General features: G+C 34.0%; 1 protein-coding gene and 1 long non-coding RNA gene across 15 annotated transcripts in view; both read right to left on the bottom strand.

Annotated features, from left to right (window-relative positions):
• PHF14 (PHD finger protein 14) overlaps positions 1–25,435 on the bottom strand; it is a 198,816-nt gene that overhangs the window by 116,061 nt on the left and 57,320 nt on the right. For all 14 annotated transcript variants that reach the window (XR_014067027.1, XR_014067028.1, XR_014067026.1 and 11 more), the window contains 4 exons: positions 24,291–24,386; positions 22,094–22,197; positions 20,026–20,157; positions 16,575–16,743 (listed from right to left, as the gene is read on the bottom strand). Coding sequence is in view for 7 of the 14 variants with exons in the window: in XM_081535370.1 (XP_081391496.1) it covers positions 16,575–16,743; positions 20,026–20,157; positions 22,094–22,197; positions 24,291–24,386 (501 nt within the window). In the remaining 7 variants the exon portion in view is untranslated. The remainder of the gene's footprint in view (positions 1–16,574; positions 16,744–20,025; positions 20,158–22,093; positions 22,198–24,290; positions 24,387–25,435) is intronic.
• Positions 578–12,695, bottom strand: LOC145524019 (uncharacterized). The gene is made up of 2 exons (XR_014067030.1): positions 12,550–12,695; positions 578–1,405 (listed from the first exon to the last, which is right to left on the bottom strand). It is a non-coding gene; the product is annotated as an uncharacterized LOC145524019 (long non-coding RNA).

Here is a 25,435-nt window from a genome sequence, read left to right as displayed (position 1 = left end):
CAAAAATTAAAAATAAGAGGATTTAATCCAAACAGAATGCTTCACAATATCAAGTCGCACAACCAAGAAAATACTGAGAGTAGTGGGTTTTTCCCCCTAGTTTTAATGAAGTGACAGCAACTGTAACTGTTGTAACTCACACCAGTCTACAAACATAACAGACAAAATATGTTAAACATGGTATCCCTAGTGAATCAAAAACATAAGGGGAGTTAAAAAGAAGAAACAACAGGGGGGAAAAAATAAGTTTGCCTCATCCAACAAGTTTCAATAATCAAGGAGCTTGCCCCATCTTAGATGTACATAAGTATTCATAACCAGGTGGTCAATTCATGGTATACATTGAGCCTGACACTACTTTAGAAACAAGATAAAGCAGAAGGGAGAACACAGTTCATGGAGAAAGGAAAAAAAAAATTATTTAACAAGTATGTGCTTTAGAACTTAACACAGATATATTATCTAGACGTTCCAAATGATTGAAAGCTTATTTCCAAATTGTGCTTCTTTTTCAATCATTACACTTTTAAAAGTAAATGAAAGTTTGAAAATCATTCCAAACCTTAACACATTCCTATTTTTTTCTTCTTTGTTATTTTTTAAGAACTTTATTTGCTCAGGGGACACTGACAGTCTGAGCCACTTAGATCACCTGGCTCTATCTGTCTTTGACACATTTACTTGAAAAGAGGAGCAGAAAAAACACCCACAAAGAGTGACATAATATTAGAGATAATGTATCTAAGTTAGGAAAGAATAAAAACATTTGTAGCTATAGGCATCATTTTAATAGCACATTCATCTGAAATAAATAAATCTTTCAATAACTTCACTCATTTGGACTAATAAACACGCTCAGTTCAGTTCACTCAGTCATGTCCAACCCTTTGCGACCCCATGAACTGCAGCACGCCAGGCCTCCCTGTCCATCACCAACTCCCAGAGTTTACCCAAACTCATGTCCACTGAGTCAGTGATGCCATCTAACCATCTCATCCTCTGTCATCCCTTCTTCTCCTGCCTTCAATCTTTCCCAACATCAGGGTCTTTTCAAATGAGTCAGCTCTTCACATGAGGTGGCCAAAGTATTGGAGTTTCAGATTCAACATCAGTCTTTCCAATGAACATTCAGGACTGATCTCCTTTAGGATGGACTGGCTGGATCTCCTTGTAGTCCAAGGGGCTCTCCAAAACCACAGTTCAAAAGCATCAATTCTTCTGCACTCAGCTTTCTTTATAGTCCAACTCTCACATCCATACATGACCACTGGAAAAACCATAGCCTTGACTAGACGTTCCTTTGTTGACAAAGTAATGTCTCTGCTTTTTAATATGTTGTCTAGGTTGGTCATAACTTTCCTTCCAAGGAGTAAGCGTCTTTTAATTTCATGGCTGCAATCACCATCTGCAGTGATTTTGGAGCCCAAAAAAACAAAGTCAGCCACTGTTTCCACTATTTCCGCATCTATTTGCCATGAAGTTATGGGTAACAAATTTTAATTAATTTAATTAATTCTGGGTTATTTTAATTTATAACCAAGTCAGGTGTATGATTATTTTCCCAAGGTTAGAATGATTCATTTCACAAATGAACTAAATTTAAAACTTAAAGATAGTGTCTCAAAATCTTTGATATCATTAAGACGGATTTCACATAGTCATTTGTGCACCGATTTCTCTAAGTTTGACACACCTTTTTGATGACAAATCACCACTTACACAAATGACAATAAATAAGCCACATGTGGTTAGACAAAATGAAGAATTCCTTCCTATATAATTTTTATATAAAAAGGTAAAATGCTTCTTTATTAACAAAATTTAAAATTTAATGTTAATTAGGACAATCAAACCTTGAAAACCTCTGTCAGGCTAAAATAGCTTCAGATTTATGCTGAGGAATATGTCACGGCTGTCTTGCAGCTGTTCAAAATACTTCAATGAAATATATATACAGCATATATATTTTTTCCTTAAAAATAAGTATTTGTTTTCCAATTAAAAAAATACATTAAAAACAATCATTTATTAAAACTCATAAAATATTCAAAAGAAAAACGTTATATATATAAACAATGTGTGAACGAAGCACCATCTGTTTCTGTTGGCTGTAGGCATACAACAGATGGAATGGTGATCACCAAAAATGAGTGTTTTCTCTTCTTGTCAACTGACTAGAGTTTATTTTTACCTAATTTATATTAACTGGGTTGGGAAATTAGGTGGAAAATAAAAAGAATATCATGACCAGTTTCACTTAACACTATAAATTAAAATAACCACAAGCCTAAATAGGTAAAATAAAAGCTACATTTTACATAACAAATGTTTATATAATACCCTTCTCATAGGTAATGGCATATTCAAAATACCGGAAATTCTGAAGCTCCGCCTAGTCCTTGTTCTCTTTATTTCATACAGCTGGAAATAAGTAAAAATGATGAATTTCCAAAAGGCAAAAAGCACAGCAGCAGCCTGTGGGTCCTGAATAAGATTACTTGATGTAAGGAAACCCACAGTGGCTCTCTTCCAAGTGAGTCAAGGTGAATTTTTTGCCTAGGTTTCTTCTAAGGATCTGTGACAGACACACAGGTTATATAATCTGTTTAGTACTTTAGTATCTAAGTACTTAGTATCTAAGACCCCCTTGGGTCTGATAATAACTCAAAAATAACTCTGATATGTAATCCTTTCTTCTCAGAAATACATTAATTAATCAAAATCGTTAGCATAAAGATAACAAATAAAGACTTGGGCAATGAATGCCTAGTTGCCTTTAGTCATTTCAATAGGGCTGGATCCAATGCTTCTATTATTTCTGCTAAACTAGCACCTAAAAATTATATGTATGAAAAACATATTGCAGATTTAAAAATTTTCAGGACTTACCAGTCTCTGTTAAATAGACTATACAACAGACATAAAACATATGTGTATAACTATTTTAAAAACAAACTAAAGCAGACTCTCTAAGATATTTGATTATCTTTCAAATGAAGCTTGCCACTTAAGACTACTGATTTGTTAAGTAAAATGGAAAACAGATTAACAACGTGTTTAAGTCTATTTCCAGAATAATGATCTCTAAGAAAAGGTGAATTCTGAAAAAAATATGGCTTCAGTCAAAGCTGCTAAAAAGTACTTTGACATTTTACTGCATTTATCTTTCCAAAAAAGGAGATACATAAAACAATATAAAATTGTATGAGACAGAAAGATAGATCTGACAACTTCAAAGAGAGTAGAAGATGAGACATTGTGTGTAAAAGAGTATGGAAAGATAGTCCCAACAAGTCCGTTTGGCACTTGTATAAAAGATGAAAAGTCACTAGATGACACAGAGTGTAAAGAAAATGAAAAAAAAATATGAAAGCTTTCAAGTTACATTAAAGTTATTAGAAAATATGCCAAAAAGTACAAACATCAATTTTAAAGTAACTTCAAAAGGAACACGGGTAAGCTAATTTATATTTTCTTCAAAAGTAATTTCCTTGCCTAAAAGCAAGTGAAAAGTTTCTACATTAAAAAAAAAAAAGCAGAGAAAATGTCTAAATAACAAGATACATAAAGGGAAGGCTGCCTTTCGAGTAATTCTATAGCTTCACCAATGAAATATGATTAATACATACAAGGAGAAACAAACTAATTCCCTTCCTAACAATAAAGGGCTAGGGAAAAGACTCAAAGTATACTAGCTTCTGATACATAGCAACAGTGGAAAAGAACTCATTGGTGAAATACACACTAAGTACCTACTGTAGTATGTAACAAACATATAGTGGTGAACAGGACAGCCTCTGTCCACTTGGGTTCAGAACAAATAATTAAATGTATAATTATTTATAAATTTGGAATGGGAAACTAAGGTGAAACATAAAAATAAAGTCACATACTGCTCAAATCTTTAATCAAAACTGTCCTAAAATTCAAGTCATTCATAATTTATACTCTTAATAATGATATAAAGTTGATATAAAACTACATTCACCTTAAAGATGGGTATGGAGAAAATGCCTAACAAAACTGGAAACAAAATTCTCAAAGGAACACACTTACATGTGACACTGGTGACCCTGGGGAAGGAATGGAAAAAGAAAGAGTTCAGATAGGCAAGAAGATAAAAGAATCAAGGACAGTAGCAAACACATTACTAAAATAACAAAGGAGGTAGGAAAGATACTGGAATTGTAATGAAGGCATGAGGTACCTAGATATCCAGGCTGCTAAGTAACTGAGAATAAAGATGGTAATTGGGTTAGAAATGTAGAAAAGAAACCCACAACATACTAAGGGCACATGAATTTACTTTTAATTATGATTATTTCACACACACGAACCTTAAAATTAAAATCAAATGTTATTTCATATAATCTCTACTCAATGCAGAAAATCTTTCCAAAAACATCCCTTATAGTCACATAGCTGCGGTTATTCCAGATAACAAGGCAGAATGTTCCATATAAGATAGCTCTAATTATTGGTTCCAGTTTTACTATCCAAACATTCTAGCATTCAGGTAATAGAAGTTTAAATATTTAAAGATAAATGAACAGGTCTTTATTATGTAAACAGTCTCTGTTCATTCATCTGTTAAGCTAATAAACATACCAAAAAAATAATTATAAAGTAACAAGGGCAGCAAAATCAAATAACTTTATGTGAATAATCTTTCAATTAATTACTCCTCAGAGTACTTTTCCAGAACTTCATCATGCTATCACACTAGGTTTTACTTTCTTAGATCATAAGAGCTAAAATTGAGGGATGATGGCAATAATGACACAGATTAATAACGCTTTACAACAGATCTATAATCTGTCACTTTTCATTTGTTTAAGAGTCCAACTACAACATCATTTTTGCACTATGTAACAGAGAACAGGTAACAGAAAAGTAGAAGGGGCTACATCATTTCTTTTTCTTTTAAAATATCAAGTGTCATTAGCCAACAAAGAAATGCATATCAAAACCACAATGATATACCATAAGTGTTCCTCGCCTAAAATCAAGGTGTTGCCAGGCTGCATTCCTTTCTGGAGGCTCTAGGAAGAGAATCACTTTGCTTGCTTTTCCATCTCCTAGAGACTGCCAGCATTCCTTGGCCCCTTTCCTCCATCTACAAAGGCTGCGTATCTCTGACTCATAGTCTATAAACACATCTTCCTCTTACTTGCAGTTCAGTCGCGTCCAACTCTTTACAACCCCATGGACTGCAGCATGCCAGGCTTTCCTGTCCATCACCAACTCCCGGAGCTTGCTCAAGCTGACATCCATCATGCTGGTGATGTCTTCCAACCATCTCATCCTCTCTTGTCCCCTTCTCCTCCTGCCTTCAATCTTTCCCAGCAGCAGGGTCTTTTCCAATGAGTCAGTTCTTCGCATCAAATGTCCAAACTACTGGAGCTTCAGCTTCAGCATCAGTCCTTCCAATGAATATTCAAGATTTCCTTTAGGATTGACTGGTTTAATCTCCTTGCAGTCCAAGGGACTCTCAAGAGTCTTCTCCAACACCACAGTTCAAAAGCATCAATTCTTTGGTGCTCAGCTTTCTTTATAGTCCAACTCTTATATCCATGTGTGATTACTGGAAAAACCATAGCTTTGACTAGACGGACCTTTGCTGGCAAAGTAATGTCTCTGCTTTTTAATACGTTGTCTAGGTTTGTCATAACTTTTCTTCCAAGGAGCAAGTGTCTTTTAATTTCATGGCTGCAGTCACTATCCGCAGTGATTGTGGAGCCCAAGAAATAAAAGTCTCTCATTGTTTCCCCATCTATTTGCCGTGATGTGATGGGACCAGATGCCATGATCTCCCACAAGAGACTGACCCAGACTTGCCCATGAGTGTCCAGGAGTCTCTGGCAGAGGCATGGGTCAGTGGCCTGCTACAGGGTCAGGGGCACTGAGTGCAGCAGCGTGTGCATAGGACCTTCTGAAGGAGGTCACCATTATCTTCATTACCTCCACCATAGTTTGGCCTCAGGTCAAACAGGAAGGGAACATAGCCCCCACCCATCATCAGAAAATTAAGTTAAAGATTTACTGAGCATGGCCCCACCCATCAGAACAAGACCCAGTTTCCCCCTCAGTCAGTCTCTCCCATCAGGAAACTTCCATAAACCTCTTATCCTTATCCATCAGAGGGTAGACAGAATGAAAACCACAATCACAGAAAACTAACCAACCTGATCACATGGACTACAGCCTTGTCTAACTCAATGAAACTATGAGCAATGCCATGTAGGGCCATCCAAGATGGACAGGTCATGGTGGAGAGTTCTGACAAAAGGTGATCCACTGGAGAAGGACATGGCAAATCACTTCAGTACTCTTGCCTTGAGAACCCCATGAACAGTATGATAAGGAAAAAGAGAGGACACTGAAAGATGAACTCCCTAGGTCAGTAGGTGCCCAATATGCTACAGGAGAACAGTAGAGAAATAACTCCAGAAAGAATGAAGAGATGGAGCCAAACCAAAACCAACACCCAGTTGTGGATGTGACTGGTGATGGAAGTTAATTCCAATGCTGTAAAGAGCAACACTACACAGGAAACTGGACTGTTAGATCTATGAATCAAGGCAAATTAGAAGTGGTCAAAACAGGAGATGGCAAGAGTGAACATCAACATTTTAGGAATCAGTATTTAACTAATAAAAAAAATATGTAGTATTTTATACACAGCCAAATAAATAATGAAATTTAAAAAATTGATTTTTAGACACATAAGATCTCAAAAAATTTACCTCCTATTAATCTTTACTCAGTATGTCATTGAAAGAGTTGCCCCATCAAGATAAGGGACTAAATGAAAAAAAAAAAAAAAACTGAAATGCAAGCAACAGGAAATTCCATCTATCAAAGGTTAAAAGGAATTCCCGGGATGATGATGAAACAGAGTTCAAGGTTAACATTAAAGAAAAATTCACATTAGAACTGGAGGAGAGAGGTCTCAGAGAAAATATTTAAGAAATTATATGACACATGTGACCATATGGAAGACAGTTTGCAAGGTAGCTGAAGGTTGTGAGAAGACATTCTTAGATTTAAAAATAAATTACAAATACAACGAAAGGCAAATACTTTATTTTTAAAACCATTCATTCCTTTCATTAAAAATAAACTGAATAAGAACCCTCAAAATTTAATTAGTGAGATAATCTGACTGTATTCTTTCCTTCGGCACCCACCTCATTCTTGCCTACCCAGCCTTAGACCAATAACAGGGCAAAAAGTGTGTCAATGTTTAAAAGTTCATAAAGTGTTTAGAGAGCATAGTTCTATTATTCTGTTGTTCTTGATATTTCATCTCTGGAAAGTTACTATCATGAAGAAGTCAATATAAACCTGGCTAAGTAAAACGATCAAATGTTACTTTGGAAAGGAAACAAAAGGAGAACTTAAAAAAATTTTTAAATAAAATCATGAAAATAAGTTATCCTACACATCTGTTGACCCACTTTCTTGGAATCATTCACATAATTTTTTCAGAAGGAGACAATGATTGTAACAAAGGTAACTGCCAGAAAGGGAAAAGATTAAGGTTACTAACAAATGTGATCTTTAAAAATAAGACAAAACTAAAAACTCTACAATATAATTACAAAATATTACCAAAATTTCTAGGTTATTTGAATGTCAATGTGTATATTTTAACCCTTCCATAAACAGTCTTAGGGATAGAAAATAAATACAATTGTGAAATTTAGAAAGAGACTTTTGGTTCTAGAAAAGATTGCAGATCATCTATTTTATAAATGAGGATACTGAGTGCAAACAAGATAAGCAAATTACTTATTCAAGGTCACACAAAGGGTTACTGGCAGAGTATGGACTAGAATTCTAATCTAGGTGCTATACTATCTTATAGGTTTCGAGGCTATCTAAAACACTCAAGAATTTGATTTTGTACCATTTATTTATCTTTTAAAGGAAATAATGCTATCAAGAAATTGTCCTAGAGAGGAAAATACCATTAAGTTTCAATGGTTGGTTATTTTCTCAAGCATAATTAGAAGTCATATCTAAATATATTTTCAACTAAATAAATATAAGGAAGTTGTTTAAGTTAAAAAAAACACCTCTTCAATCAATAGACTAATGATCAAAATTTCCTTAACACAGGAATCATTTAAAGAGAAATGAGCTATCCTAAAAAAATGTTCACATCTATATATATGAAAAAATTAAATAATTGAAATATTAAGAGACTTTTTGCTGAAGGTGCTTTAACTCATTAATCATCAATAACTTTAATTGATAAGTAAATCTGTACTAACATTAGCTATTAAGATTTGATCCAATTAACTTATTTAAAATTTTGCAGTTACTAATGCAAGGAGCTGTTGCCAGGCATCAAGATGCTCATAAAAACATGTAAGAAAGATAAGACACAGGTGTTAAATGACAACTGTATGTGGTTCAAAATTTTTACACTAAATTTTATGCTAAAGTCTCCAAAGCTTTTACACGTGTTCAACTTGCTGTTACTTTAAAAATTTCAACTTCTTTAAGGTTTTCAGCAGTGGAAAATAAGGACTTTCTCAGCCAGTAGAATACTTTCCTACTATTGACGGCAATAATAGTCAAGTTGCCGTCTTTGTTGCTCATCTCAATCTTCTGTCTTTCCTCTTCCATTTCATTTAGCATGATACCTGCTAGTGTAATTTAATGTCCCCCTCATATGGACACTTTACCTTCTAGTTTATAAAATATTACATTATTTGAGGGTCAACTTTCCATCAGCATAGTTCTTTGAGGACACAGACCATGTCTTCATTTTAGTGTTCTATTCAGCATCTATTGCCCAGTGCCTTACCTCATTAGTTGCTCAATGGATATATGTTGAAAAAATTAATCTGATCATGGTTCAAGAGTAGGACAAGGAGTCACAAAGACCATAGAACATGGAAAGACCTAGATATCCATGTAGCCAATTTTTACTGCTTAATATAAAGAACTGTTCAACTCAGGAATAAATATGACCAAAGCACTCACATAAAAGGTAATTCCCTACAATTTTGGCAACTGTGAAGAAAATGTAACATCAATTCATGTTCTTATATACTACAAACAAAAGTTCATCTTTACTACACTCTGAAAGTTTACTCAAGGGGACAAAATTAATTAAAGATCAAACCACTGAGGCTGAGAATTGTGTTGCATGCATTACAAGTCACCATCTACCCTCTACATGATGTGAGATAAAGCTGAAAATAAGCAAAATCAGAGAAGATGAAATAACTACAGAATTACTGGGATCTCTAAAGGTGTGAGAAAGCACTTAAGTCTTAAAACTAGAATATTATTAAATCGTAAAACTGTCTGATCAGTTCAGTTCAGTCGCTCAGTCGTGTTCAACTCTTTGTGACCCCATGAACCGCAGCACGCCAGGCCTCCCTGTCCATCACCAACTGCGGGAGTCTACCCAAACTCATGAACATTGAGTTGGTGATGCCATCCAACCATCTCATCCTCTGTCATCCCCTTCTCCTCCTGCCCTCAATCTTTCCCAGCATCACGGTCTTTTCTAATGAGTCAGCTCTTTGCATCAGGTGGCCAAAGTATTGGAGTTTCAGCTTCAACATCAGTCCTTCCAATGAACACCCAGGACTGATCTCCTTTAGGATGGACTGGTTGGATCTTCTTGCAGTCCAAGGGATTAACAGTAAATGTATCACTTATTAGTAAAACAGCAACCTACAAGGTCAACAGTATTACAAGTTGTTCTGGCTCAATGACAGAGAAACAAACTGGAAAGGTGGAAGAAGGAAAAAGAAACTATTTGAAATTAGCAGAAAGAAAGTACTATAATAAAAAGTCATAGTTGAAAGATATTACATTGTCTTATGTAATATAAGAATCAAAGGGAAAACACTGTATGAAGTATGGTCATTTTACATTTAAAGGTAGAAAGAAAAGGGAGTAAGAGGTGGGGTGGGGTGGGGGAAGGAGTCTGGAGGTGTTACTCTTTATGGCACCTACCACATGCGAAGTATCACTACATTGAGCTGCAACTGGTTACTATGCATGATCGTCTGTGGTCAATCTGGCAGACACACCACCAACACTACCACCACCTTGTTTAAGCAGTCTAAGGCTGGAAACCACATTTCCCACAGCTTCCTGGCCTGTACAGTTTCATGACAGTACCTCATATCTGAAGCAGATAAGTAAAGTGAAGGCCAGTTTTTCTCAAGAAATAACAGGTCTCAGATGCTTGGTTTTTTCAGATGCTGCAGCCTTGCAGACCTTTACATCAGCCCCCACTTCACAGTCCTGACAGGCTTTGCAGACCTTCCCACAAGTACTCACTTTTCTACCCCCTTACCACCAGTGATGTTCAGGCTGAGGTCTTCACCAAAGTTCTCTGATCTAATGTCAGCTCCTACCCTCTGCTCAGTGCTTCAGGATAATTTCATTGACAGTCTCTCTGATGTTCAGCAGAGCTCCTCCAACCTATGGTGATCTTTTCTTGATGTTCAGGCCCTCAACTGTGGTATAAGGCCAGAATTCCTCATAGAATCCCTTCCATTTTCCAGACCAAATCCTTACTTTCTAAGCTTCTGGAAGCATGAAGGTTCTGTGATTCTAGCCCAAGGAAGTCCATGAAAGGATCTTGTCTAGAAAGGCAGCCTAATAAAGTAGTTTAAGGGCTCAGGAGCTAGTAGTTAAATCTGATTCTTGGTTCTGCCACTTTGAAGATATTGTCCTTAGACAGGTAACTTAAACTCTCTGCCTCAGTTTCTCATTTGGCAATGACATTAGCAACGGCAATGATATTAGCAATGGCAATGATATTAGTAACTAATTCATAGGGTAGCTATGCTGCTGCTGCTGCTGCTGCTACGTCGCTTCAGTCGTGTCCGACTCTGTGCGACCCCATAGACGGAAGCCCACCAGGCTCTGCTGTCCCTGGGATTCTCCAGGCAAGAACACTGGAATGGGTTGCCATTTCCTTCTCCAATGCATGAAAGTGAAAAGTGAAAGTGAAGTCGCTCAGTCGTGTCCCACTCTTCGCGACCCCATGGACTGCAGCCTACCAGGCTCTTCTGTCCATGGGATTTTCCAGGCAAGAGTACCGGAGTGGGGTGCCATTGCCTTCTCCAGGGTAGCTATGACAAATGAATAAATATTAAATACATACTAAAGAATAGGTAAAGTTTATTAAAATATGCTTTCCAACCCTTTTCCTTCTTTAAACTTACTCCTCCTATTTGTACCCAGTAATAAAAGAGAATAATGGTTACTAAGACACTGAAATACTGGAGATGGGATATTTATGAGCCAATGGAAGAAGTGTTATAAAGTCTTATCTCTGAAGCAGGAAACAATATGTGAAAAATTTTATAAAATCAGATCATTCCTGTTTTATTTATTAATACTTGAATTATATGCTATGTGTCTTGAACCATCCCCATACTACTTTTCTATATGACTCATTCATCATTTCTTTTCTTGTTCTCTGACAGATACACCTATAGAAATGTCAAATAATCAAAGTTCAAAATATATACCCTTCTAATAAAGATAGAATCAAGGCATGTGAATTGGGTTGGAGAAAGGGAATGCTGGGAAAAGAGTTATAAAAGACTTTGGATTTTTAAACTTCTTACAACAAAAAAAGTATTCACATTACATTTATAGTTAAAACTTAATTTAAAAATTATTCTAACATTCAGAATGATAAATTTCAGAAACACTGATAACTTAGCAATTAAATATGAGATAACATTAAAATACAAAACAGAGAGAATCTCCATGTTTGTATAGGAAGGATATTTTCTGAAAGTATACTATTTTCATTCTTATACAAATAGCTCTTTTAACCCATTAAAAAAAAGAAAACACTAAATCTTTAGTGCTATAATTTTTTTCAAGTGGTTAATCTTTTTATGATCTTTGGGTAGAAATATTGCTAATAGAAAAAATAATACTGAGACTACTTTCTTTGAAAAGCATATATATCTTATTAAATCTACTGTCTCAAAACATGATATATCCCTTCAGATTTCTATATATTATTATTAAGGAAATCAGAGTAGAATGAAATAAAAAATGACTTTCTTCAGTATCCAAATAATAAAAATAAAGTAAGGTTTAACAAAGTGTTCTACTCCCTGTTGCACCCTTTGGTCATGATAAATGGCAACTGCCTGTCAGCAGGAAAAAGTGGATGCCATTTTTCTAGTAGTAGCTTTGTTTTGCACAAAAGAGGCATTGGAACACAAAGATTGAGTCTATGGGCTCATCTTTCTTAACAGTGATCAAACCAAGTGAACAAATCAAAAAGATATTCATTGCTTAATCAAAGAAGTTGAGATGCAATAAGCCAAATGTTTTAGGTGAATTTGGGATAACTTGTTAGGAAAGGAAAAAAATGTAAAAAAACCCACCATGCACTTGTCCAACTTCACTCAATACTCCTTTTTTCCCACGGCAGGTTTCACAGTACCCAATTTGGTAGAAAAAAATACAAACCAAAATAGAGAACAATAAAATAAACTTATACTGGTAGCTCACACATAAACATGCCATCAGTGTACTTACTGATTTGCTGCTTCTAATTTTTTTCTTTTCTTTCTGATTTTTTAAAATATCAATTTCCTCAAGGTAAAATAATCTTCAAATGTTTTATTAACTTCTACAGCATTACACTGTGATTGACAAGAGTGTTGCCAACACTCCTGCACAAGCTTGAAAAGGAAAACAGTTCACACTCAATTGAAAGTACAAAGAAAAACAGTGTTAAATGTAATATTTAATGTGAATGAACTCAGTTTTGAAAGTCAGTAAGTGGGTATGTGTCTGGCTGCTCAGAGATAACACTATGCTGTGGAAAGACACATGAGCATTCTGGTACCAGATGACAGTATCACATTCCCAACTATGTTATCTAATGATCAAATGTTTTCACAACTATTCCATTTGCACCACAAATAAATGCTCTTCTACAGACCTCAGAAAAGACACTACTTCTTAATTCAGCTATCTGGGTTCAATTCCTATTCTTCTTACTATGTGTAAGATTACAGGTAAATTACTGGAGGATTCTGTGCCTGAATAATACAAAAGTTATAATAGCTAAATACTAATTTTTTTAAAGGGGAGTAGGAGGAAGATTACTACAGTGTCTGGTATATGATCAATCCTCAGAAAATGTTTGGTACTGTTACTATTAAACTATTTCATGTAATAGTAAACATATACTCACATCCACTTCTGACTTACCTACCTTTGAAAAATGTTATGAAATAAAATAGCCAAAGGTCAAATAATAGGAAGAACTATAAAATAATAAAGTAGTTTGACTTATTAGCAGTATAGATAAAAAGATGTTAAATTATTACCAGCAACATACCAGTATTTACTCAAATATTCTAACACATGAATGCCTTCCTTCTCCCTTTTACTCCCTTACTCCCATGATGCTATTTTTAAACATAAAGATATAAAGTATATTTAAATATACTTTAAACAAAGATATAAAGTATGTTTATAAAGTATAAAAGGAGAGAAATTAGTAACAGGATAAGGAAAACTATTCAATAAAAATGGAACTTCAATCTATAGCAGCTCTGATCATTTTTTGTTTTCGATGGTTCTTGGACAGTTCCAGAGACAGACTTCAAAATAAGAGATTCAAGTTCTGTCTACTTAATTTTACTGTAAAGTCTTATTTTTTTTTAAATAAAATCATTCTAACAGAATATCAATTCATACAACCCACAATATGGGTTTCTGAAAGAAGATGAAATCATTTTAACTAGCATGAAAGAACCCCAAACTACTTTTCTAAAAATTGTGCTATCACTATAATCCAATGGAACATAACAAATTTAACAGAAATGGAAACTTAGAGAACAAATGATCATTTGAACTGTTTTATTAGTGAGATGCTGTTTTGAAATGAGAAATTGAAGTTTAAGGTCTGTCATGAATCCTCTATGTCACAAGGGTAAAATTTTCTTCAAAATTTTGATAGAATAATATGACTACTATAAAATGAACTTTTACACAAAGAAACTAGAGACAAAGGATATGATGAAAGGCATTGGACTAAACTGGAAAATTTAAAAACTTCCTTATAATTCTAGGCTAAAAAGCAGACAGGTAAATTAGAAAAAAATGGAATCTTGTTTTATCTTAAGGAACACTAAACTATGGACACACAAATATCACTATAATATGTACAAAATTTCCCTCTATATGATAACTCCAAAGTTAATGGTAATATCATTCCTAAAGATTTCTTTAAACAATAAAGAAACTAGAAAAAAATGTTCCCTAAGAAGATAATCGATGCAAACACAGACATAAGAAGTAATAACAGCTTTTTCTCTAAGATCTTAAGAACAGCTGCATATAATAGCATCAAAGAGTTACAGAAGAATATTTTAGAAATAGAAACAAGCAGGCTTATTTAAAGAAGTAAAATTCTCTCTAGTTCATCTGTAAACAAAATATATTTGTGAAATCTAAAAAATGTTTTAAACTAATGGAAATTATAAAAAAAACTATTTCAAGCTGATCAATTTAGAGCACTCAAAACTAAGTATTTCAATTATCTGAAAGATAACAATTCCCAGATTTGCCTCCTCAATTTCAAATGAGTCCATAACACAAAACTGAATGAAATAATCTAGGTTATTTCTCTTAAATAAAACTTTTTAAGTGATTATAATACAGATGGTTACTACAGATTAAAAAAAAAAAACTTTTAAGAAAACTGTTACTGTAAGGGAAAGAAAAAATTAAGACTAAAACCAAACACATAACAAAACAGATGACTGATGACAATTATCCCTAAAAGTATATTTACATCTCCCTTAGGGGTAGGCAGATTTGTAAAATGCGCCTGCCTTGGCTCAAGGTAAGAAAGTGAAAAATGTCTCCCCTAAGAATTCATACTGTAAGCCATTGCTCATGGCTTTGGAGTAGAAATTAACGATACTCATGTAGTGGAAGAGACACACAGGACAAACTTTTATTAAAATAGCCTTAGGTTGGTAGAGCTCCCAGGCACCTGGTAATAACTAACATGTTTTCTGGAAAAAAATTTTAAAACTCTGACCCGAGAGAATTTTTTATAAAAAATAGGCTAACAACCTGATAGAAAAGCTGAATAAGATTTGCACATACAACCAATCAAAAATATATAGATGCTCTAAGTCAACTAAGTATTGAGAGAAATGGAAAATAAAATGACTACTATTTACTTATATCACACTGGAAAGCATTATAACATTGGACAGACCAAGTTTGGCAGAAAAAGTAACATTACTCATTGCTGGTATAAATGTAACCTGGTTTAGAAAATATTGCACTTACCAGCAAAACTGAAGATGCCAATATCCTGTAACTAAGCAAATCCCTGCTTTGCTATATACCCTAACTCCTTGTTACCAAGCTGCAGAAGAGATTTAGAAAAATGTTTAAAGTGAAGTTGTTAATAAAAGCAAAAAGATGGAGGGCTTCCCTGGTGGCTCAGAATTCACCTGCAAATACAGGAGACATAGGTTTGATCCTTCATCTGGGAAGATCCCACATGCCATGGAGCAACAAAGCTTGTGCATCACAACTATTGAGTCCGTTCTCTAGAGCCTGGGAACCACAAGCCCAGGCAACAATTGAAGCCTATGCACTCTAGAGCATGTGCTTTGCAACAGAAAAGCCATCAGAATGAGAAACCCTCACTCTACAACTAGAGAGTAGCCCCCGCTTGCCACAACTAGAGAAAAGCCCACATAGCAATGAAGACCCAGCACAGCTAAAAATAAATAAATAAAATTATTATAAGTAAAAAAAATGGAAACAAAACTGCCAAACTGTAAAAAAGATAAATTAATAATGATTTATTTTCAATAAAAAATGACATACTGGTGAAAACAAATGAACTATAATTACACAGATCAGCATGTATGAATCAAATCAAGGTAAAGTTGGTCAAAATATCAAATAATGGGGAAAAAAACAGTTTGACTCAACTTACGCAAAATTCAAACTGTGCAAAACTATGTATTACTTATGAATATACCCACACACGATGGTGGTAGTTTAGTCACTAAGTCGAGTCTGACCCTTGTGACCCCATTGGACTGTAGCCCACCAGGCTCCTCTGTCCACGGGATTTTCCAGGCAAGAATACTGGAGTGGGTTGCCATTTCCTTCTCCAATATACATACACAAATACATACAAAAAATGGAGTGAATAAGAAACACAAACTTGAGAAAGGAGGTTACCTCTAGACTAAATGGATGGTGAAGTGAGTCCTGAGGGATTCAAAGGTGACTTCATAGGTTTTGGTAATGTTCTATCTTTAAAGTGCGTTTGTGAACACAATGGAGCTTCATTATTATTGTGCTTTGCATTGAATATGTAAACTATACATTCTCATGTGTAACTGGTATAGTATATTTCATAATATAAAACAGTAAACTATTAAGAAAAACCAAAAGCAATATGTTTCTTTCATTGGCTACGGAGTATATGCTCGCCCTCGTCTTACTCACCCTCTAAATTTTGACCTCAGAGTTTTGTTAAGGGTTATTATGACTACTAAAGAATAAATTACCGTGTTTCTTATTGGAATCTTCTTGGGTTCTGGGGGCATATCCTGTGGAACAAATTTCACTGGTTCCTTAATCTGCCTCCTTGATCGTTTGGTCCCATCTGGTAAGGTTTCCATGGCCATCTCTGCTTCCATGTCACTGCTCCCTGCCTGGTCACATTCAGAACACTGCCTACATACAGAAAAAAATATTATTTCATACATTTATTTTTACCTTCCAGCATCAGCCATGGTTTCTATAAATACAAAATTCAGGTATATGTTTAGAAATATATGAAAATGTACACAGGAACGTGTGACCATAGGCATATAATGACCATACATACAGAAAAGCACATACACTCCTTTAAGAGTAACAACAATACATGTAAAATGTACAAAGCAATTTCATGTATCCCTAATACGTATCATAAAAACACATGTAATACTGCCACATATTTAAGTGAACAAATGTAACAGGCCTAGTACTGATTAAAAAGATAGTTTCCCTTAAGAAATCGTGATTTTTCCTCAAATGACATACATTGCGACATCAGAAAATCAGTCATTCATTGACCGACTCTACTTGTCACAGCTATAATATCCTTGCATCTTAAGTAATGGCAAGCTGTGCTGAATATACCAACCGAGAAAATTCTGTAAAAATTCATACCTCTCACTCATTAGCACTGTAATTTAATATCAAATTAATATTTATTTTAACAGCTTTAAATTCTGAACTCCAATAACAGAATTAAATACAAAGTATCATGTGTGGCTAATACAAATGCACTATTGGTAACATGCAAATTAAATTTAAGATACTACTTTTAGTATCTTAAAATTTCCATTTAAGCAAAAATTTTAACACTAAAAAATTTGACCCATAAGAGTCAATTATCATTAGTTACCTAAAGATTTTTATAACTGTTGTTAAAAACCAAGCACTTTATTCTTTGGATTCATAGATTACCATCAAATAAAAATATTTTTAATATACATGCATTTCTGTGATATGGAAACAAGTATCTTTTTAGAATAAATCACTGTGGGGATTTTTTTTTGTTTTTTAAGTGACTTGTTTCCCCTTTTGTTTCTCAGTTTGTAACTATATTCCTTGTCAGGATAGTCTCTAGCTTCTCATGCTTATCCCCACCAAAAGTTAATACATTTAGGTGACAAAGAAACTTGCTTTAGAGCACTCAGATAAATCAAAATGTTATGCTTTGAAAACCACAAAACACTGAACAACTCAGAAAAATCTAAAAAAAATCTAAGTGCTAAGGCAGAAATTTATTCCTATTTCAAGACAACTGCCACATGATACTTGCAGTACATAAAGCCAATATAGATGAAAACACTATTTGCAGGTCTTTCAACAATCTGTTAAACACTATAGTCCTCATTTTATAAATAGCCTTTAAAATATGAAAAAGCATGTCTGCTACATTAACTGGTACACAAGATCCTAAGAAATAGGATGTTTAAAGTAATAATAATGAAAATTCATGTTAGGAATTTATGCCAAAGGACTACCATCATACTGAAATACTAAGAGATTTTTCTCAGTTTGCTATATGTTCTTGATCCTCAGCACTATACACTCCAACTTATGTTAAGGAGGTTTTTTAAATCTTTATTATTAAAGGAAAACAATTTCATTGTATATGTGTGCTGTGTGCTTAGGCACTCGGTCATGTCTGACTCTTTGCGATCCCATGGACAGTAGCCCACCAGGTTCCTCTGTCCATGGGGATTCTCCAGGCAAGAATACTGGAGTGGGTTGCCATTTCCTTCTCCAATATACATACATAAATACATATAAAAAATGGAGTGAAGCCCTTTTAAAAATCTTTATTATTAAAGAAAAACAATGTCATTGTATAATAATGCTAAAGTTCCCTGGCCCTGGAGACTACCAAACTGGTTTTCAACTTAGAAACGCATGTAGGATACTTATTAACACTGCTGATATTCTAATACATGACAGGAGTTTCTCTTAAATTCTGGTTTCAAAAGCACTCACAAATCAAAAGTAATACATTCCACTATATTTGAAAAGAGTTGACCAGTATGACTGTCTCCAGGCAAATTGATAAAAGAGCACTATGAAAAAGAAGGGCTTCTCTCAGAGCTTAGTTGGTGAAGAATCCACCTGCAATGCAGGAAACCCCAGTTCGATTCCTGGGTTGGGAAGATCCACTGGAAAAGGGATAGACTACCCACTCCAGTATTCTTGGGCTTCCTTTGCAGCTCAGCTGGTAAAGAATCCACCTGCAATGCGGGAAACCTGGGTTCAACCCCTGGGTTGGGAAGATCCCCTGGACAAGGGATAGGCTACAGACTCCAGTATTCTGGCCTGGAAAATTCCATAGTCTGTTATTCCATGGGGTTGCAAAGAGTCGGACATGACTGAGTAACTTTCTCTTCACTTCATGAAAAAGTAATCAAGTGAAAATGGTGAAAGAATGTGAGCTTCTTAATAAAATGGACAAACGTAGGTTTATGAAATAAAACAATGAGGTCAGAAAACATTCTTTAATATATTTGATAAATAAACACCTTCTTGTACAGATTATCATTTAAGACTGGGGTCTAGTCTTTTCTAAAACTAGAAGTTGTGTAAAATTTGTATAAAAAGAATAGTCATGTGCCTTCCAAAGCACCCTGTGGCCTATATTTTTCCTATACAGAATCAATCTATTAGAATTTGAACATCTGTCTTTCTCTTCAGACTAAAATTAAGGAAAGAATAAAACTTATAAGTATCATAAACTTTTATCAAACATCTGTAGTGATTCAACATGCCTAAGTTAATGAAAAAATTCAGAAACATAAGTCAAATGTTTCTAGATTTACCAAAAATGGCTGAATTTAAATATACAACTAGCATAAATGGCAACTACCAGAAGTAAAGCCTTTGGTGACACTAATTTAGAAACAAAATACTAAACTACATTTAAAGCATGAATATGGAGGCAAATCCTTGATAAAAAACAGAAATAAAAAATTTGAAAAAATGTTATAATAAAGAGAATTATAAACACACTAAACAGAATTCATGCCTTAAGAAACAATTGCTAAGACAATAAAATAGCCTCAATTAACTTAAAATTCATTTATCAAAAAAACTGCTACATCTCTATGCATATAACACTGTAATAAACATTTATGTCTGAAGTGTTCTTACCACAAAAAATGATAACTATGTGGGGTGATGAATATGCTACTTAGCTTGATTGTGGTCATTATTTCACAGTGTATACATATATTAAATCATTATGTTGCAAACCTTAAATATACATGACTTTTAAATGCCAATATGTCAATATTATTGGAAAACATTATAAAATTTTTAATTAAAAATATACTGAAAACTTTATTATGCATAAATATGTTGTAACACTTCATCTTATACTGTTGAAACTAAGAGCAACACCAGTTCTAACATCTAAATGCTCTTTAGCTCACTTACCAATAACTGTTTTTGGTCTTTCTTGGCATCCTCGTAAGAGGAGGGTCCAGACATCCAAGATGGTAATGGAGTTTACAGGTATCACACAATAAAAGAAGATGCTGATCATGGTTCTTCTTACAAATTCCACAACTTTGATAAAGCCAGTAATAAAGGATTAGAATAATAATTATCATAGTGAATAGTTAATTTATGGCGTATTTTTAAATTTTCAAAATTTCACTGTGATTTAACTTAATATTTCTTTAATTAAAATCAAATACTTTGTTTTATAACACATATCTTTTAATAATGGCAACAGTCTAAATACTTCTGAGAATGTAGAAAAATAGCTTAGATCTAGTATAAATTTAAATTTTGCTGGAGTCAAACTATTCAGAGAAGGGCGTATGTTATTTATTCTAACATCATCTTAATCTTAATTATTACCTAAAGCCCATGTAACATCAGACCAGATTTTCTCTAGGAATAAATTATTAAATAAAAATATTTTTCAATTTTCTACCTCTCTAAAACTAAAAGGAAGTTACTTTACAAACGAAATTCAGTTTATTTTCTACCATTAATTGTAAATCCTTCAAAGAACCTTCAACATGTAAATAAGCTACATATGTAAGTCTTTTTACAGAATCAGACTTTGAGTCTTAAAAATATACCAATTAATATTTATTATAAAGAACTGGAAGTTTTATTATTGTTGTTACTGTTGTTTCAGATTTTTGATTGTTCTTAAGAAATCTAACTTTTCTTGTGCAAAAGGTCAACTACTCCTGAGAGCACAAACACCATGATCTACAAATCCAGGGTGTACTTATATTAGGAATGTGAACGGTGAGGAAAAAGTTGTTGAGAACCTAAAAAAGCCATACGTATACAGAAACAGCAACGATGTTTGAATTTTAAAAAACCTTAGAAAAAAAATCAAATATACACGTATACAACAAAGACCAATACCTGGTCTCAAAGTTGCTCAGAGTAAAAATGAAAAATTACTAAACTGTATTCTGAAACAAAAATGAGCTGTTGTGATGAAAAGTCAGAAGCATAAGTGATAAGCCTGACAGTTTCAAATGAAACAATTTTATCTGGAAAAGCTAGACTGTGAAAGTGCTAGTCTTCATAAAGTACATTATAGACACTAGTGAGCTTTTCCCACATTTCAAGGAAGTTAATTGCTATTACCTATGGAGAAAGCCTCCAAGCTAGAAGAGAAAGTAGTTATTGAGACTGATATTGTTGTTGCTATTTCTGAGAAAGAAAGAGGTTGTGGGGAGAATATGTATAAATTTACATAAGCGTATTTACTTGTGTGTGTGAATAGATACATTTGTGTGTGTAAGGATACATACAAATATACTTGCATCTTCTAAACTTTTCTCAATTAGTTTCATCAGCTACATGGAAAAAAGTAAGATCCAAACCTACTGGTATGGAAAGAAATCTTAATAACTATATAAAACTGTTACAATGGTGAACACTGTAAAATACTGAGCCAAAAAAAAAAAGAACAAAAATATTTGGGGAAATGAAATTACTACAACTGAGCACAGAGAGAAAAAAATGTAAACAGATTCAAATCTAAAATTTATCTTCATTATTCACCACTATCACTGTACAAAGGCAGTAATTCAAACTATAATATCCAACACTACCTAAAAACACATGTAAACCTCTAAAACTGACTCTAAGCAAAATAAAATATAAATGGCCATTTATCTAACATATTGTTTTAGCTATTTAAGAAAATAATCATGTACATTACTTAAAAGTCACTTTCCAATTCTCTAAAGAGGACTTTTCCATGGAGCTTGTGCACATATAACCCCAGTTACTTATAGTATAGAAAAAGTGATCTCTCTTGTCATTGAAAGAGGAGCAAATCTATTCTATCATCATTCAGTCTGGAAAGTATCTTTGATGAAGGTATTAATAAAATGAACTTCAAACGCATTTAACTTTAAATGCTGATATAAACATAATTCATCCACAAATATTTAAAGCATCTTGCTACTAAAAAGTATTCATTTAAAAATACACTATATTAATCTGTCAAAATTTCATTACTTGCCTATAAAGTACTGCAGGAAGAGTAGATGTCTTTTGTGTGCCTCCTTCTTTTTTACTTGGTTTTCTCTCCTTGGGTGCTCGCAAAATTGCCGGTATGTTCAACTTCTATTGATTTGAACAAATGCAGTTTATTTTGTTTTCAAAGAAAAAATATAAAGCAATATTTTTCTTTATGCGCCATTCAAGTCAACTAATATGCTAGGATTGTGAGGGGGAAATGTTTTACAAGCTTTTTACACTGGCAAAAAGGACTAAAATGAGTTTTTGTCTCATAGTCATTGCTGTGAGAAGCCTATAATTACACACTTTCATCAATTTTTTCTGGACCACTAAAACATTGTGAAATTTAAACTTCTACTTTAGCTTTAAAAGTGAAAGACAAGGACAAGAATTCAAGAACTTAAAAAAAAAAAGAACACTTGACAAAAAGAATATTGAGGCCGTTTATTTTCTTCAATACCACAGCTACACTGGTGCTCCAAAGGTTAATTAGAAAAATTATCTTATTGGACCAAACTCTTCACAAAGCGAATTAGATTCTCTTTGGGTTTCTACTAATCTGTAGTATACTGGCTTCTCAGACAGCAACCATCTATCAAAGTCATTTCTCAGTGGCCCAGTGGGCCAGCATCTGTTCAACCAACCAGAAAAAAGTGTCCTGCAAGTAGTACAAATGGATTTTACTTCTGCTATGTATTTTACATTTGCACACAGAAATGCATGTGCTTCTGTTTCAAGTGATTTACTAAATGAAAACATTCTTTCATAACTTATACTAAATAGATTCTTATGAGACAAACTTGCAAATCAGGCCAAAAGATAATGCTAGCTTGTCAAGTAAACTAATAGGCTTGCATTGAATATTAATTTCACTAAATATAAAATATAAAACACTATAATCTTCCAAATATTCACCAATAGCCTATCAATAGAAACAAAAGTCAACTGTGCATATGTAACTACTCATTCTCACCTCTTATGTTATTCATTATACTATATGCCACATACACTTTGTGCACAAAAGAAGCATCTTCAAAGCTAGCATGGCACAATACATGTCAGTATGTATTACTTTCTAAAATAATGCTGCTAAGTCGCTTCAGTCATGTCCGACTCTGTGCGACCCCATAGACGGCAGCCCACCAGGCTCCGCCGTCCCTGGGATTCTCCAGGCAAGAATACTGGAGTGGGCTGCCATTGCCTTCTCCAGTGCATGAAAGGGAAAAGTGAAAGTGAAGTCGCTCAGTCGTGTCCGACTCTTAGCGACCCCAGGGACTGCAGCTCACCAGGCTCCTCCGTCCATGGGATCTTCCAGGCAAGAGTACTGGAGTGGGATGCCATTGCCTTCTCCGTCTAAAACAATGTGTCTACACAAACTATATAATGAATTTGGCTCTTTATAAACCTTTAAAATAAGTACCACAAAAAATATCTATTCTTTAAAAACCTTCCTTCACAAATAAAACTATTTCCATAGTGAAAAGACCACAGTGAATCTTCATCATCCTTAAAGAAATAACTGAAATTATTCAAATGAATTATTAATTTAAGAATTAAATACACAGTACTAAAAAAAGCATTCAAAGAAGTCCATTTGGCAATGATTATTCTTTTCAATACCAAGAACTTAAATAGGCTCAATATGTTCAAGGATAAGGTAATTTTTTTCATAATTAAAATAAAACTAATAAAGGGAAAAACTACATTTTAATATTAAATTTCAAAAACCATTTCTTATAAGTTTAAAACCCATCAACATGAAAATAAATCCAGTTTTCCTTTTACATTTATTTCCCCCATTAAAAAAAAACACAACTAATTACAGCACAAGAATAGGACAGAAGAAATGTGGCAAGGAATCTAAAAGTGCTACGTAGAGGCAGAAGAATATGGTAGGAGTAACTCATGCTTCAAATTGTAACTTCATCACAAATGACAGGTCAATCAGTTAGAGCAAATGAAAAAAATTTGCAAACAAGATAGCTGTTAAAATAACCATATTAAGCTACAGGTTCTCAGTAGGCAGCTTGCAAAGCTCTAGATGCATTTCAGGCAGAAACCATTATCCCAGAGGATTAGCTGGCCTTGATTAAACAGAATTCTTCAGTTAGTGAAGTGACAGTTGTATTAGAGATCCAATCTTTGAAATCATACAGAAAGCAAGAAGAGAAGGAGAGAGCAATTGGAAAGAAACTAACCTGCCCTGTGATTCTGCCTAGTAAGGCCCATATTCCTTGTCCTTCACTTCGAAGTTTTCCATTCATGTTTTGTAGTTCTTCTAAAGATTCACAGAGCTATAATGTAAACAATTCAAATTAGTAGACCATTACAATATTCAGTAACATATTTGAAAATATAAATAATTTATCAATGTCCAAAATATCTACATTTCTATTCCATATATATTTAATACATTCAAGTCACAATACACTGAAAAATGAAAGTCTCCAACTATTTAAGCAGCACCAACAAAAAGTAAGCATCTTATGTTAGCATTTTACTAATAATAATACTTAACATATTCTACTATAGTTTACTGTATAATTTCACAGACACACTAATTAATCCTTATGAGTGTATCAAGGTGCACTCCCACCATTTTTCCAACGAGAAGAAAATGTTATATATCAATAAGTCAATCCTGGGAACCTCCCTGTGGTCCAGTGGTTAAGAATCCACTTTTCAATGAAGGGGGTGCAGATTTGATCTCTGGTTGGGGAATTAAGATCTTACATGCCTCTGGTCAAGTGAGCCCGAGCTCTGCAGCTAGAGAAGCCCTGCTGCATTATGAGCCCTCGCACCATGATGATGACCCAGCACAGCCAAAAAGAAAAAGTCCATCCAGATTTTGCTCATGTTACTTATTACCTCACATTTAGTCACAACTTGCTTTTATACATTTCTTCATGAACTTCTTCATCTTTAGAATGAAGATGTAGAAGAGAACTTTTAACCAGGAGGTTTTTTTTATTGAAAGTAACAAAACAATTCAAGAAAAAAACAGTAATTCAAAAGTAAGTTAAAGTTTTCTGTAACTTAGAAAGATAAGTTCTATAATACAGTGGTTAGGAATAAGGAATGGAGTCAGACTATTGGGCCTCAAACCCCAACTCTATGCCTTGACTACCTTTGTGAACCTGGGCAAATTACTTCACCTGTTTAGGATTCAGTTTACGCTTCTGAAAAAAGAAGCAGTAATCATAAGCCACATTATAAAGCCAAAGTGAGAATGAGATGAGTTAATACAAGTAAAAATGCTCAAAACTGTGCCTGGCACATAGAAAGTACTCAGTGTTAGTGACGGTAATGAAGATAACAAGGGGTTGGAATTATAGACAAGTCA

Source organism: Giraffa tippelskirchi, chromosome 10 (genome assembly GCF_054371585.1).
Source record: "Giraffa tippelskirchi isolate mGirTip1 chromosome 10, T2T-mGirTip1v1.2.pri, whole genome shotgun sequence".
In the NCBI taxonomy this organism is placed as follows: Eukaryota; Metazoa; Chordata; class Mammalia; order Artiodactyla; family Giraffidae; genus Giraffa; species Giraffa tippelskirchi.
The sequence above is the reverse complement of the archived record's forward strand: the minus strand, read 5'-3'. Positions and strand labels throughout refer to the sequence as shown.